This window comes from Camelus dromedarius, chromosome 24 (genome assembly GCF_036321535.1).
Source record: "Camelus dromedarius isolate mCamDro1 chromosome 24, mCamDro1.pat, whole genome shotgun sequence".
Classification (NCBI taxonomy): domain Eukaryota; kingdom Metazoa; phylum Chordata; class Mammalia; order Artiodactyla; family Camelidae; genus Camelus; species Camelus dromedarius.
Window position 1 is genome coordinate 26,537,305 of NC_087459.1, and position 13,840 is coordinate 26,551,144.

The following is a 13,840-nucleotide window of genomic DNA, read 5'->3' on the forward strand; positions in this document are numbered from 1 at the left end:
GCTGGGCTGTTCACTGGGCTGGGCAGCTGTTTGGATGTGTGCCTGCACAGGGGGCTGGGCCTGGGGCACACACGGTGGGCGTGGAGGGGCCCACAGGACCTGGAGCCTGGACCCAGAACTATGCCCTGGGGCTAGCACGGACTTCACCCCCACACAGTTTTCCCTGGCTTAGGAACCACTTCCCAGGGCTGACCCAGAGTCCCATGCCCTGGGGACACCCCACTCCCCCAAAAGTCCCACCACTCCCCCAGCCCCAGGTCCCTCAGGTTGGCCCCTTGTGCCAACCTATTAAAGACCCTCCAGGCTAGAGCAATCTGGATTCACAGTCCCCCCAGCTTCCTGCCTTCCCGGCCTGGGGAGAAGGGAGGCGTGGAGAGGTTGTTCACACAGGGGCAGAACAGTTCTAGGAGCCCCTGATTTCTGAACATGACAACGCATTGTCATAGCACTGCCTGGGGCGGGGGTTGGGGGCAGTTCTCACAGGACATGCCCAGCCAACAGGGACCACGAGCTGGGGAGCAAAGACTCAGAGAGCCAAGACCCTCGCCTTCTAACAAGCATCACGGGGCCATGGAGCAAAAAAGCATGTTCCTAAACCTCTGCTTCCCTCCTAGAAGGGGCACAAAGTGAAAAAAAACCAAAGAGGAGAGTAGCCAGAGACAGAAAATAATAAAACAGAGAAGCTGAAGGGAGGGGTTGGTGGGCAAAGGCGCTGGCGGGCCGGAGGCGGCGGGCGGTTACCCTGTTGTCGGCTAATTCTCGGAGCAGCCGCTCGGCCTGCGCCTTCTCCAGTAGCAGGTTTTGCTCCAGCTCCCCAATGCGCGCGTGCTCCAGCTGCGTCTGGGTCTGGTCCACCCAGGGAGGGTGGTGAGGTGGGGACAGGAGAGGGGGCACAGGGGACAGGAAGCAGGAGAAAGAGAGAAAGAGAGAGAGAGGCGGTGTCATCTTCCGTGCACAAGACAGGAGAGCAGGTCAAAGAAAGAGAAGGTCTGGGGAGGTGGGGGAGGTGGGCGAGGCGGGCCTGCTGCCCGCCCCTGCTGTGTCCTAGCTGGGCTGGCTTAAGGGCAGAGGACAGACTGCAGCAACTCTGCCCCAAACAGCCCCTGGAGGGGGTGGCAATGGGCATCAGGTCTCTTCTGTCACCCCCAGGTGGTCCTTCCCCTCGCAGCTCCTGGGGAGGAGCCCCAGCCCACGCCCTGCTCCCCATCAGGGAGCTCAGAGGCTGTTTCTCATTTTAGGCACAGAATTCTGCACACAGGAAACCTCCAGGATGGATGAGTGAGTAAACGATCCCAGGATTCCTGGACCCCAGGCTTGTCATAAAGGTGGAAGACCCAACTGAATGGACTATTTTCAAAAATACAGTGAAAGCTGGGCTGTGCCTCCCACCACCCTGCCCCATACACGGACCCAGCGGTGCCCACTCCCCAGGCCCCGTGGAGGACGCCTGGTCTCCTGAAAGCACAAGAGCACTTTTGTCCCAGCTTCACAACACCCACTTCACATGCTAACAAAGCCTGATATTCTCAGGGCAGGCAGCCTGGCATTTGGGTTTCCCCTAACAGGCCTGCGAGGGCAGCGGGAGGCTGAAGGCATAGGCCCAGGGTGTCCAGAGTGGTCCGGACACCAAGCTCGTGGTAGGGAGAACTTGGGGGTCCTCTGCATCCTCCTGCTCCTCCTGCCATCACCGAGGAGAGACAAGGTGCAAGCAAATCCAGGCAGCAGTTCTGAAGAGGCAGCAGGGCTTAGAATCATAGCATATTGTGTAAAAAACCCAAGAATATACACCCAACACAAGCAAGGGTGATGGGGACAGGAGAGTCCGGTTCCATCGGCCCAGAAATACTCGTGCAATTCATCAGGAGCTATAGATGCTTATGTCCTTTGGCCCATGATCTTATTCCGGTGAATTTTCCTAAAGGAACAAAAACTCTCTCTCTCTCTCCCAGGAAGGCAGCATGCCGCAGTAACAAAAAACAGCCATGTTCAGTCTCTTCCAGAAAATTACAGGCTGAAGATGGTGCCTCAACCCCAGCCTTGCAGGGGCCATGTCCTCTCCTCCTCTCCCCCCGTTGGTGGGTATAGAAGCTGTAACCAGGACCCACACCAGATGAAGCAGGATCATAAACACCGTACTGGTAGCCTTGTGCGCAAGAAAAAGCCTCCAGCTTCACAATCCCAAGGGGAACTTCACTTGGTGCCCTCCCCCAAAGGGCTCTTCCCCATCACTTCCACAACTTCCAGCCTCCTGGTCCGTGGGCTGGGGTCTCCCTGGGGGCACAAGGCAACCTGGTGGAGCTGGTTCAGGTGTTTGCTTAACGGAGATAAATTCAGCCGTAGGAGCCTGGGGAGGGGGAGAGCCTCCAAGGGCTAGAGTTCAGGTGAGGTGGGTGATTTGGCCTTCACTGCTCCGAAGATCCTGCCCGAGGCGTGGGAGGTGGGGGCCACCACACTTACCCTCAGGCAGTGTAAGGCTGGATGTGATTTTTCTCTCATGCACTGACTTTAGAACCCAACCCCCTCCCATACACATACACGGGGTGTCTTGGCTGTCTCCCCATCTCACAGGAGAGGAGCCACTTCAGGGAGACAAAGCCTCAGGCTCAGAATCACCCAGCAACCTGGGACAGCGCGAAGCCTAGAAGTCAGGTGTCTGGATTCCAGAACTGGGGCCTCTTTCCCCGACACCAGCCTGACTCCACCACAGGGGGAAGGCACAGACTTCCGGCAGCAATATGGAGCAGTGATGGGGGCTCCCGAAAGGGGGCACTCCCCGTTTCCCTGCCCCCGGAAGCTCGGTAGCCCCAGGAGCTGCTACAGGTGCCTGTCACTTGCTTCTCCTGGTAATGTCCAGTGGGCGTGCCAGTGTGGAGCTCGGGAGGACCGTGGGAATCATGGGCTTATAAAGGGCGTCGAATGGCACAGCTTGGATGCTCTCAGGGAAGAGTGCAGACCCGAGATTGAGCCCTTGGACAGGACAACATTCAAGGTCAGGAAGGAGGTGAGAGGCTGGAATGGGGCACCTAGGGTATTTGGGGGAGTAACAGGGGAGGAGGACAAGCAGAGAGATGGGGTGACATAGCTGGAGGCGAATCAGGGGCTCAAGGAGAATTCCTGGGTTTTATTTTTGACTTTCAAGATGGGTGTGGTAAGAGGGACTTTGGGTCCATTTGCCTTCTGGTTGCCATGAATATGGCCACAATAGAAACAGCAGCAAGGGACTCCACTGCCCTTGGACTGAATTAGCTGCTTGTCACTGCCTGTCCCACCCCCTGCCTCTCCCAGACAGGGCTGATTGGATCTGGGGTAGACACCTGATCCGAAGCCAGACAGCCCACTGACCAGCCTGGGACCAGTCTGATTCCCTCGAGAAGACAGCTGGGAGACAGTGGGTGCCAGAGCCTGGGTAGGACCAGGAGGGTGGGTACAGGGAGGAGGGAGAAGGGAGGAGGGAGCAGATGTGCCAAGAGACCTGCAGACACAGTGAGAGACAGACAGACTGACCATGAGTCGTGAGAGGAGGGAGGCCCCTGAGTGGGGGAGAACAGTTCCACTTTTGATGCTGTTCCTGGTTCTAGTTCCCTGAACTGCCTGCCTGCTGTTGGGGCTGTGAGATTTCCTTGCAGCCTTTCAGTAACCCCCCTGCTGACTAGAATTAGCAGGAGGGGTCTCTGCTCTTTGCAACCACAGATGCTTTTCCCAGGAGCCCAGCCCGACCCCTGCGGGAGGTCAGCCACTGAGCAGGAGAGCCTGCCAACGTAACCACATGACCTGGTCCTTGGCTCAGAGGGAAACTTACATTGGAACACCCTGACGCCAAGCTGGGCTTCCTACACCAGGTTGTGCCCCAATATCTATCCTCTAAGCTCAGGCGGTAAAACCTGTCTCACCAGGGGAAGCTGGCAGTGACCCTGGATCACACATGTCCTTCCCCTAGCTGGGGTCATCCAGGCACAGGACAGCCATCAATTCCGCTGGACACGGGACCCCAGAGGGGGCTTAAGGCAGCTCTTTCCCAACACCAGAAACCATAATTTCCCATTGGAGCTCAGAAATGATCTAGTGCAGTGATTTCTAAAATGTCCCCAGACTGGCATCACCTGGCAACTGGTTAGAAATGCAGATTCTCAGGTCCTACTCAGATCTACTGAACGGCCACTCAGGCCTGGGCCCAGCATTCTGTGTCTGAACATATCTCCTAGGTGATGAATTCTAGTTTGAGAATCACTGACCTAGTCCAGGCTCCTCATTTTACAGAGGAGCAAACTGAGGCCTGAGGAAGGGAAGAGGCTGCCAAGGCCAGTTAGGGCCAGGACCAGAGTGTGGAGAGGGACTGAACTGACTGCCTCCTGTCCCTTCTGACATCTCCAGGAGTCTTCATCCTCTGTCACCTCCCAGGGAGCAGGGAGGGGCATAGTGTAAAGGCACTCCTGCCCACCCAACCGTGAGCAGGCCTAGTGAGCCCTGCAGTCTTCAAATGATTTGCTGAGAGGGGCTGGTGTGCGTGCTGGGTGGGGCGGGTGGTGGGGGGTCCTTAGGTGCTTTACTAACTGATGTGAGTGTCCTCCATGCGTTAGCTCAGAAAGGGTGGGTCGGACTGGAAAGCGAGCATGAAAGGTCCACCTTTGCTCAGACTGCTTGTCCAGGTGTCGTAACTGAGGAGGCGCTGTAACTGGCCATCCTTATGGGCTGAAAGTAGGTGTCAGGAGTCCTGGGTCCTGGTCCCAGTTGCTGCTGACTTGCTCCATGATTGCATGAGTCCCTCTGCCTTTCTGGGCCTCTTTTCCCATCTATAAATTCTGTGACTCAACCACAAGCTATTTCCAGCCAAAATTTTACCTGGAATTAAAGATGAACAAAGGGCCCAGGGAACACCTTTAGGGCTACTGCTCAAGAAAGATGGGACAGAGGAGCCCAGCCACTATGTTCTCAGGCCCAGCCCTGGGTCCACCCCACCTAGCTGCTGACACAGGAAGCATGGCCCCTCTGGGGCTCCTGGAGCTGAGCCGTTCCCGCTTCTGACGCCAGAGTCACTGTCACTTTCCCAGGGTATGACCTTCAACTCTTTCCCATTTCTCCCTTGCAATCCCCCTTCCCCACTCCAAGGGGGCCCAGAGTTGCTGCCTGGACCTCATGGCCACTTGCCGTGCAAGGGCTGGGTCAGGGGTGCTGGGTGAGCCCAGGGGGCGGGGCCTTTGACGGTTACCTCCAGGTCTCCCTTGGTGATGGACTCCTCCTCCACTCGGAACTGCAGGTCCTCCACCTTCCTGCAGGGGGAGAGGGGGCTGAGCAGGCTTCACCCAGAGGGGTGGGCTTTGCCAAGTTAGATGGCAGAGAGAGCCAAGCGGTCCAGATTATGCAGAAGGCACTGTCCCAGAGCCCCATGGCTGACGGGGGCAGAGCCACCTGGAAACCTCCAGCCCTCCCAACTTCCGGATCCTTGCTCTACACACAGAACACCAACTTCTCTAAAATAGGAGTGTTTAGGAGACACCGCTTTGGGAAAGATCTCTGGTGTTCCCCTTACTTGCTGCAAGTAATAAATCCTTCCTTCTCCCACAAAAATAAACAAACAAAACAAAACAGGAGTGTTTAATGCAGCATCCTTCCCCCCTAGGGTGGCTGCAGGACTAAACGACAGTAAACAGAAGCACTAACAGCCCTGTTTCTGTCACAGCAGGGAAAAGATACGCCACACGGAAGTCTGAGGAGTGAGGGGAGGAAGGTGGGTTTCTTCCCCTGCTGACCCCACTCTCATCCTCTCCCCTCAAAATCAAGGGCCAGAGTCCCAGCCCCCACCGTTTGGGCTGTTCCCTGATGTGGAGGGCCCCAAAACCCCACTGCAGGTGTCGAGGCCGCCCTCGGGGAGACACCCCCACCCACCCACCTCCGAGACAGCACAGGGGAGACACAGGCACACTGCACCTCACACAGCTGCTACTCCTGGGGCCTCCCGACAGCTCCCAGCACACAAGAGGATGCAACTGAGGCCCAGAAAGGGCCAGTGGCCTGCCCAAGGTCACACAGCAAGTTCAGGGCAATGCTGGGACTTGCACCCAGGCCTCCCGAACACAACTCCCACGATGTCTTAAAGATCCGTTTTTGTTTGTCGGCATCAGGTCCGTTGCCATGGGAAACAGATGTGTGGGCCTCGACGATCGTCTCAGGCAGATATAAATAAGCCCTCCTCTCCCCAAGTCAGGCACTAGCAACAGCCCAGGAAGATCATTTCTCGGCTGAAAGCCCAAAACCAGACACAAGTTGGGGGCCGTGGGGGGCTGGGGCTGGGGGCTGCCTACGGCCCGGGAGAGCGGAGGGAGCAGCAGAAATCTGCATATCAGCTAAAAGACAGAGAGGCTTCTGGGCCGAGGGAAACCCTGGCCCTCGTCAGCTCTGAGTCCTGCCAGGTGACCAGGACCAAGTCAGGCCAGAGTCCCCACACAGAGGGAACCGCAGCCCCCACTGGCCACTGGGGCAGGGCAGAAAGAGCCAGTGGCAGCACTAATAGGCTGGTGACCTCAGGCAAGTCCCTTCCCCGCTCTGAGCCTCAGTTTTCTCATCTGTGACCTGGGGCAACACCGGCCTCCAGGACTAATTGGAAGACTGAGAGAGACAGTGCAGATCAAGCCCTCAGCACGGGGGCTGACCCCCAGGTGCAAGGTGTTTCCGGTGGTCTTTTGTGCTGCTTCTCTGAGCCCCGGTTTCCTCGGGAATGGAAATGGAGCTTCAGGACACAGCTGCGAATGAGCTCCAAATCCAGAACCTGTGCAGAGGGAGCGTTCCGTGCATGTGAGCTGGGTTACAGGGTGGGGACACCGGGTGCACGTCTCCCTAGAGAGGCCCCCACCCCAACCTGGGCGTCCTCTCGTGACACGCGGCATGAGCCGGTAGGGGAAGAGAGCAGCGATGAACATGGTGTCTCCCAGGCGCCCCGTGCTGTGCTGGGTGCTTGACTGGAGTTATCTTGTAAGTCTGCAGAGATGGGGGTCATCACCCCACTTTATAGATGAGAGGACTGAGGCCCACCAAACTCATGTCACTAGCCCAGGTGACACGCCAGTGCATGGTGCAGGCAGGGTTTGGACATGCTGGTCCTGAGCCTGTGCTCTTCCTGGTCATCCTTAACAAGGCTCTGGGAAAGTGACCCCCCAGGGCTGGGGCAGGGGTGACGCCTACCTCCTCTCCTCCTCCAGCTGGTTGGACAGATCCACCTTCTCTTTCCGCACGCTCTCCACCAGCAGCCGGGCCCGCTGCAGCTTCTCCTCGGCTTCTGCAACATACTGAGCCCAAGCAAGGGCCAGGACAGGGTCAGCCTCCTCCTGGGGACCAGAGTCCAGGTGGGGAGAGGCAGGAGAGATGCGAGGACCTGGGCCTGGAACCCCAGCCACCCCTACTCCCTGCCAGTCCTAGTCGGGCAGGGACCGTGGGCTTAGATGTGAGGGAGGAGGGCCCGGCTGTGTCAGGAATGGCAGGGCCGGCCTCACCCAGTGGGAACCTCAGGTCCACCTGCCCTCAGTACCTGCCACCTCCCTCAACCCCTGAAGGCTGAAGACCTATTGTCTTGTGAAGGCCCCTGTCACGGCCCCCATGTCAGCTTGGCCTTAATAATTCCAGAATCCAAGGGAGGAGTGAGCCAGGCTCCAAATGGGGACAGGAGCCCAGGAGGGAGCTCTCATGTGGGGACAAGCATCAGGAAGAGTAGACATGTGACAGCAGCAGACTCAAGGCTTAATTCCCTGAAACCAACCCATGAATCTGCTAGAAAGCACAATCTGAAATGTGGACAGTTGTACCCAAAAACTGTTTACGCATTATTCAGAAAAAGAGAGGATTTGCAAACAACCTAAACACCAGCAGGGGACAGGCCACGTCAGTAAGGACACAGCCCGTGACAGAGGGCAACACAGCCATTCAAACGAGGAAGAATTTTCCACTAGAAAATGCTCGCACTATAGGAAGTAGGAAAAAAGCAGGATATGCAAGTTTATATCCAGGTTCTGGAAGAATGTGTACCTACCACTGGAAGGACATTTGCCAGGAGGATGACAAGTGTTGGTAACGAATATCTTAGTGTTCTCTGCACACCCTAAGCGCTCCTCTCTGAGCGTGAGTGACAGACAAGACTGGCCCAAGGAGGCCGTGATGTCCTCTGGGTGCCCTGCGGCCCCGCCCGCCCACACACCTGCTCATGCTGTGCCTTGAGCAGGGCAATCTCCTTCTCCACCTCGCAGATGTGGCTCGTGGCCTTGGCCACCTCGGCCCGTTCCAGGTCGCGCTCAGCTAGCAACTGTTCGATGTGCTGCTGCTTTTCCTTCAGGGCCTCTTGCAAGGCCGTCGTGCCCGAGATCTTGCGGGCGTAGCGCGAAGAGGTCTCCGTGAGCTGCAGGAAGGCATGGGTGGAGGCGGGACTCAGGGATCTGGCACACTGTCCAGACAAGCCCCAGCTACCCAGCAGGCAGGAGTGCCCAAGTGCCTTGAATCCCAGGGTCCTGCTCCTCCCGCTGCCAGGGCTCTAGACATTCTGCCTACTTATGTAGAGGGAATAGTGATGTTTGAGGTTCAGGGAATTCCCTGCATTTAGGGGAGTCACAGCCCCTGGGGCTCTACCTCGTGGTGGGCTCCCTCACCTGGGCCACGTTCTCCTGGACTAGGAGGAACCTCCCATCTGGACTGAGTTGAGCTCTGCTAGGTGGCCATGCCAGCCTTGCTAAATCACCTGCCCTGCACCTCTGTTACCTGTATGCATCTGCATTACCCTCTTTAATTCTGCCCTGCATCTGTATGACCCTCTTTAATTCCCAGAGATGGGCTTTAGGCTACCGATAAATCAGTAATATAAAAATAACAATGAATGTAAATGGATCAATTTCCCTATTAAAAAAATATACATCTTCATCTTTGTTCAAAAACTTCAAACTGATAGATGCCTGTAACCACAGCAAGTCAGGGGCAGATTGGGACACCTGAATTTCTCTGTCCCCGCCTCCTATACACACACCAAGGTACCCCTCCCCAGCCCCATTCTCACCAGGCCACTGCGGCTGGGCCGGCCCCCCACGGAGGAGGCCACCGAGCTGACAGAGCTGATGGAGGAACTGCTGGGACTGTGGGTCAGCGCCGAGACACCCATGGCCATGCGCTTAGTCTTCTTGGCCTTGGCTGGGCTAGTGGATGGGAAGCCGATGCGGATTACCTTGTGGATGGGCGCAAAGAGACCAAACTTGGGCGGGCACTGGAAGTACCTGGGGAGGCAGGAGAGACCCACACTGCTGTCACGACCCCATTGTCTGGAGCCTTGCTTGTCTCCCCCATCTCTTTGAAGCCCAGCAGAGACAGAGGCTCCTGCTCGAGGACTCATCACTCACACCCTAAGACAAACAGACAGGACTCCCTGAAAGGGGACAGAGGTGAGCAGGGTCTAATATTCTTCATAGCCATGAACAGCCATTGGGCATATGTTGGGGGGTGGAGGAACAACAATCACCAAGCACTTGCTCTGTGCCAGTCCCTTTACATAAATGCTCATTTCAATCCCCCAACCACTCTATTATTAACCACATTTCACAGATGAGATGATTTAGGCTCAGAGAGGTTAAGTAACCTGCCCACAGCCACACAGCTGCTTAAATGGCAAACTGAGACTAGACCCAGTGGACTCCAAAGCCTGCTATGCTTGGCTCCCACACAACAGTCAGAGCCCCCCAGCCATATCTGCAGCCCCACTCTCAAGGCTGCCCCTGGACCACCCCAGATCCAAGGCTCTGCCCACGGAGCTCCCTGCATGGAGAAGCAAAAGCCTGAAGCAGACACCTTGGGGGTGGGGTGGGTGCTGCTCCCCAACCTGCCCCTAAATTCTGAAAGCAAGAGTGAATTGAGAGAAACATCTGTCCTGAAAACAGGAAGGCAAATGCTGTCATGGAAACTCCAGGTCATCTTCTCTCAAAACCTCTCTGGCCATGGATTCCACATGGCACCAGGGGACCTAGTCCTGTCCAGTTTCTGACTCACCTAGAAACTGACACCCCATCCCACCTCTTCCCTCTTTCAGGTCTTTGTTCAGACTGACCTCCAGCCTAGCAGACCTTCCTTTCTAGAGCTGTCCCAGTCTCACCGGGGCCACAGAATCTAGCCCAGGGACAGCTAACACAGGTTCGCGGGCCACCTTGCCTCAGCCCCTCACCCCTGACACTGCTCACTACCCAACCCCCAAGGGGCCCAGGCACAGCCTTAGACCCTCTTGACTCAGCATTCCTAGCAGTCAATTCCCTTTAATCAAAGAGACATTGAAGAGCCTGGGACCTAGGTGTGACCCTGACCTTGGCTGCAGAGCACCAGGCACTATCTGATTATTTTCTGTGCCACCCAGGGGAACTCCCAGAGACCACTGTCTCTCCTTTTCTGGTATGCCCACCTCACTTAGCCACGGGTGGCATGGGGAACACAGGAAGAGATGATTCTCCTAGCACTCGCCCGTGACACTCTGTGTGACCTTGAGCAGTGACCTCTCTGGCCTCGGTTCTCCCATCTGTAAAATGGGGGCAATATTCCCACCATCTACTTCCATGAGCTGCTGTGACAGAAGGGAGGAGGCAGTATCTATATTGTGGGGTCTGGCACAGCCACCCAGATGCTCAATACTGGCTCCCTCAGATGCCCTATCCCCATCCCCTGTACCCATCCCATGCGAAGAGGACCCCTTTCCCTCCCTCCCTGGGGGAAGCCCACCATACCTGGTGCCTGCCACTGCCCCATCATTCTTCCCAAGGGGCTCGTCCAGCTCCACGCCACACCACTCGCCCTTGGCAAAGTCTGTCTCCCCCACATACCGCACCACGCCAGTCTTCGTCCCACCAACCTGTTGGCACATGGAAAGACTCAGGTCCAGAGGATGCAGTGGATGCAGTGGGAACAGCAGAGATGACACAGGCACCCAGGTGCCCAGGCTCATCCCAGCCCTCCCTTCCAATGTGCAGGGGAGAGAAGAGATGGGGTGGGGGAGGCCCAGGGACAGCTGGGAGGGGTATAGGTATAACCAGTGCTTCCCAGGGCTGTCCCATGCAAGAGCTTTGGCATCAGAAGGACAGACCTGCGTTCAAACCCTGCCATTTATGAGCTGTGTGAGCTTGGGCAAGTTACCTAACCTCTCTGAGCTTCAGCATCTCCATCTTTCAAAAGGGCTTTTGTGACGATTAAGCACTGTATGTGCAGTGTCTGGCACATACTAGAGTCTCAAATAAATGTTATCCTTAAAAATGGTTTGAATGGGGGTTGCTGGGAGCTAGGCAGGAGGGGAAATGGGGAATTGTTGCTGAACATGAATAGGGTTTCAGTTTTGCAAGATGAAAAAGCTCTGCTGCACAACGTGAGTATACTTAACCCTACTGAACTGCACCCTCAAAAAATGTTAAGATGGTAAATGTTATACGTTATGTATATTTGATTGCAATTTAAAAAATTCACAGGACAGGCCAATAATCGGGAATATTACTATAAAAATCATTTTAAATTTTTAAAATTAAAGTTATACATAAAGAGTCAAATACTTCCAAAGCCTTAAAAAGCTCTGGATGTCTCTCCACCTCTCCCCAGAAGGACTTTAACTATTTAACAGGAAGTCCTTGTATTGAGCTCCAAATTTCGAACTGACGTGCTTATATTGCTACTTCTTGATTTTTCAATTTTGGGTGACATCCACTGACGTCTCATCAAGGAATTGGAGGCCTTAGCTTCCCCTTCGCCGTGCTTCCCACATCCCTCCTGGCTCTCCACCCTTCCCATGTGGCCAGGTCTTAATTTTGATCAGACTCCAGGTTTACAGGACTGGGACTAAGTAAACACCGCTCACAGATGCGGATGGTAGGTGCTAGCTACTTTTCCTTCCCAGCACAAATTTTTCCCTACAGATAACAGCTGTCTTTTATGCTTATTTGCCTAGTTTTTATGGACTTCACACTAATTTAAACCAAAACTCTTTCAACTGACTGAATCTCCTGCCAAGATGTTCAGAGGCATGAGGAATTCCATCCAGTTCTTTCTGGAGAAGACTCTCCCAGAGGCATGTGTCCCTCCACTGTACAGCCGGCAGCCTGGGGTCTCCTGTCACCATTCCCGTGAGGAGTCCCTTCGCCTCTCTCCTGGGCTGGACCTGCCATTTCCTGGATCCAATGTCTTCCTTTTTTCCTGGTTTATTCACTTATTTTGGCATGTCCTCCCCAAGCTTTTGAAGAAGTAGTACAGGAGGAAATAAAGTATTTGAGCCTTAGCCTATCTGAAAATATTTTCTATTCTGCCCTCGCTCTTTCTTTTTTAATTGAGGTAAAATTTATAGAACATAAAATTCACCATTTTAACCATTTTAAAGTGTACAACCCTGTGGCTTTTAGTCCATTCACAGCTATCACCATTATCTAATTCCCCAAAGAAACCCTGTACCCAATAGCAGTCACTGCTCATCCCCTCTTCCCCAGCTCCTGGCAGCCACTTATCTACTTTCTGTCTCTATAGCTTTGCTTATTCTGAACATTTCTTACAAATGGAATCATACATTATGTGGCCTTCTGTGTCTGGCTTCTTTCACGGAGCAGTGTTTTCAAGGTTCATCTGTGTTTATCAGTATCAGCACTTCACTCCTTTTTATGGCCAAATAATATTCCACAGTATGGATTACACCATGTTTTGTTTATTCATTCACCCACTGATGGACGGACATGTGGGTTGTTTCCAGTTTGGGGTTTATTATGAATAAAGTTGTGATGAACGTTCGTGTACAAGCTGTTGTGTGAACACCTTCAATTCCCTTGCTCCCCTCACTCTGGAATGGGAGTTTGGCTGGGTCTCTTCTTTTGGAATTTTGAAGCCTTCCCCTGTGTGTTCTAGGGTCCAGGGCTGCTGTTGAGAAACTCAAAGCCATTCTGAGTCCCAGTCCTTTATGTGAGCCCACCTTCCCACTCCAGAAACCAGCAGGACCGTCTCTCTGTCCCAGGGTGGTAGAGTTTCACAACGAGGAGTGTTGAGGGGGACAGGGGGTGCCTCCTGGGCTCCCACGGGCCCTTCCAACCAAGAAACCCTTGTCATTCCTAGGGGATTTTCTTGGATTGCTTATTTGCCTTCCACCCTCCTTTCCTCTGATCCTTTTATTTTTCTCTCTTGTTCTGAGAGATTTCCTTAAATTTATCTTCTAATACATCTGCGGAGTTTCTTAAATCTGTAGTCAGATTTTTCATTTTCCAGAGCTTTTTCACTCACTGAATATCCATGTTTATATTCCATGGCATTCTGTTGAGATTCAATGCTGGTATGACTTTCCTTACTTCTCAGAGGACTGGCCACCTTCCCCGGAGAAGTTTCTGTGCCCTCTGGAGGGTGCAGGCTCAGCAGTGAGTGACCTAGGAGCTGAGTGAGGGAGGAGCCGGCGGGGCAAGAGACTCAGCTTTTAGGACAGAAACATTCCTTTCATCCTCCCTTTGCAGTCCAACGTCCCAGGGCTGCCCGCAGCCAAAGACTCTCTCGGAACCTCTCATGAGACAAGCATTCATCCCAGACGTCTGCTGGAGGGACAGTCACCAGGCAGAGGAGACCAGAGGCTGGGGGAGGGGAAATAGTCTGAAGATTTTTCAGCCCTGTTTCCTGAGGCCACCATGCGGCTAATTTCTGAGCTTCTGGGGGGCTTTTGAGGGGAACATCGATTGCATCTCTGCTTTCCCCACCTGGGGACCGTGCTGCACTGGGTCTCCAGTGTCACTGCTGCTGTCTCCTCTCCTGTCCTCTTTGTCCTGGAGGGTTTAATACCATTTAAAAAATCCCTTCACTGTCATTCTAGGGCAAATTCAGGAAAGGGTGA

The 13,840-nt window shown here is 54.5% G+C and overlaps 1 protein-coding gene across 2 annotated transcripts in view; it reads right to left on the bottom strand.

Moving 5' to 3' along the window:
* CLIP2 (CAP-Gly domain containing linker protein 2) overlaps positions 1-13,840 on the bottom strand; it is a 65,438-nt gene that overhangs the window by 16,834 nt on the left and 34,764 nt on the right. Inside the window, exons 4-9 of one of the 2 annotated variants that reach the window (XM_010980775.3) lie at positions 10,731-10,855; positions 9,029-9,242; positions 8,183-8,380; positions 7,177-7,280; positions 5,207-5,267; positions 742-846 (exon numbers count right to left, since the gene is read on the bottom strand). In XM_010980775.3, coding sequence (XP_010979077.2) covers positions 742-846; positions 5,207-5,267; positions 7,177-7,280; positions 8,183-8,380; positions 9,029-9,242; positions 10,731-10,855 — 807 coding nt within the window. The remainder of the gene's footprint in view (positions 1-741; positions 847-5,206; positions 5,268-7,176; positions 7,281-8,182; positions 8,381-9,028; positions 9,243-10,730; positions 10,856-13,840) is intronic. The other variant, XM_031432751.2, reaches the window with a different exon arrangement.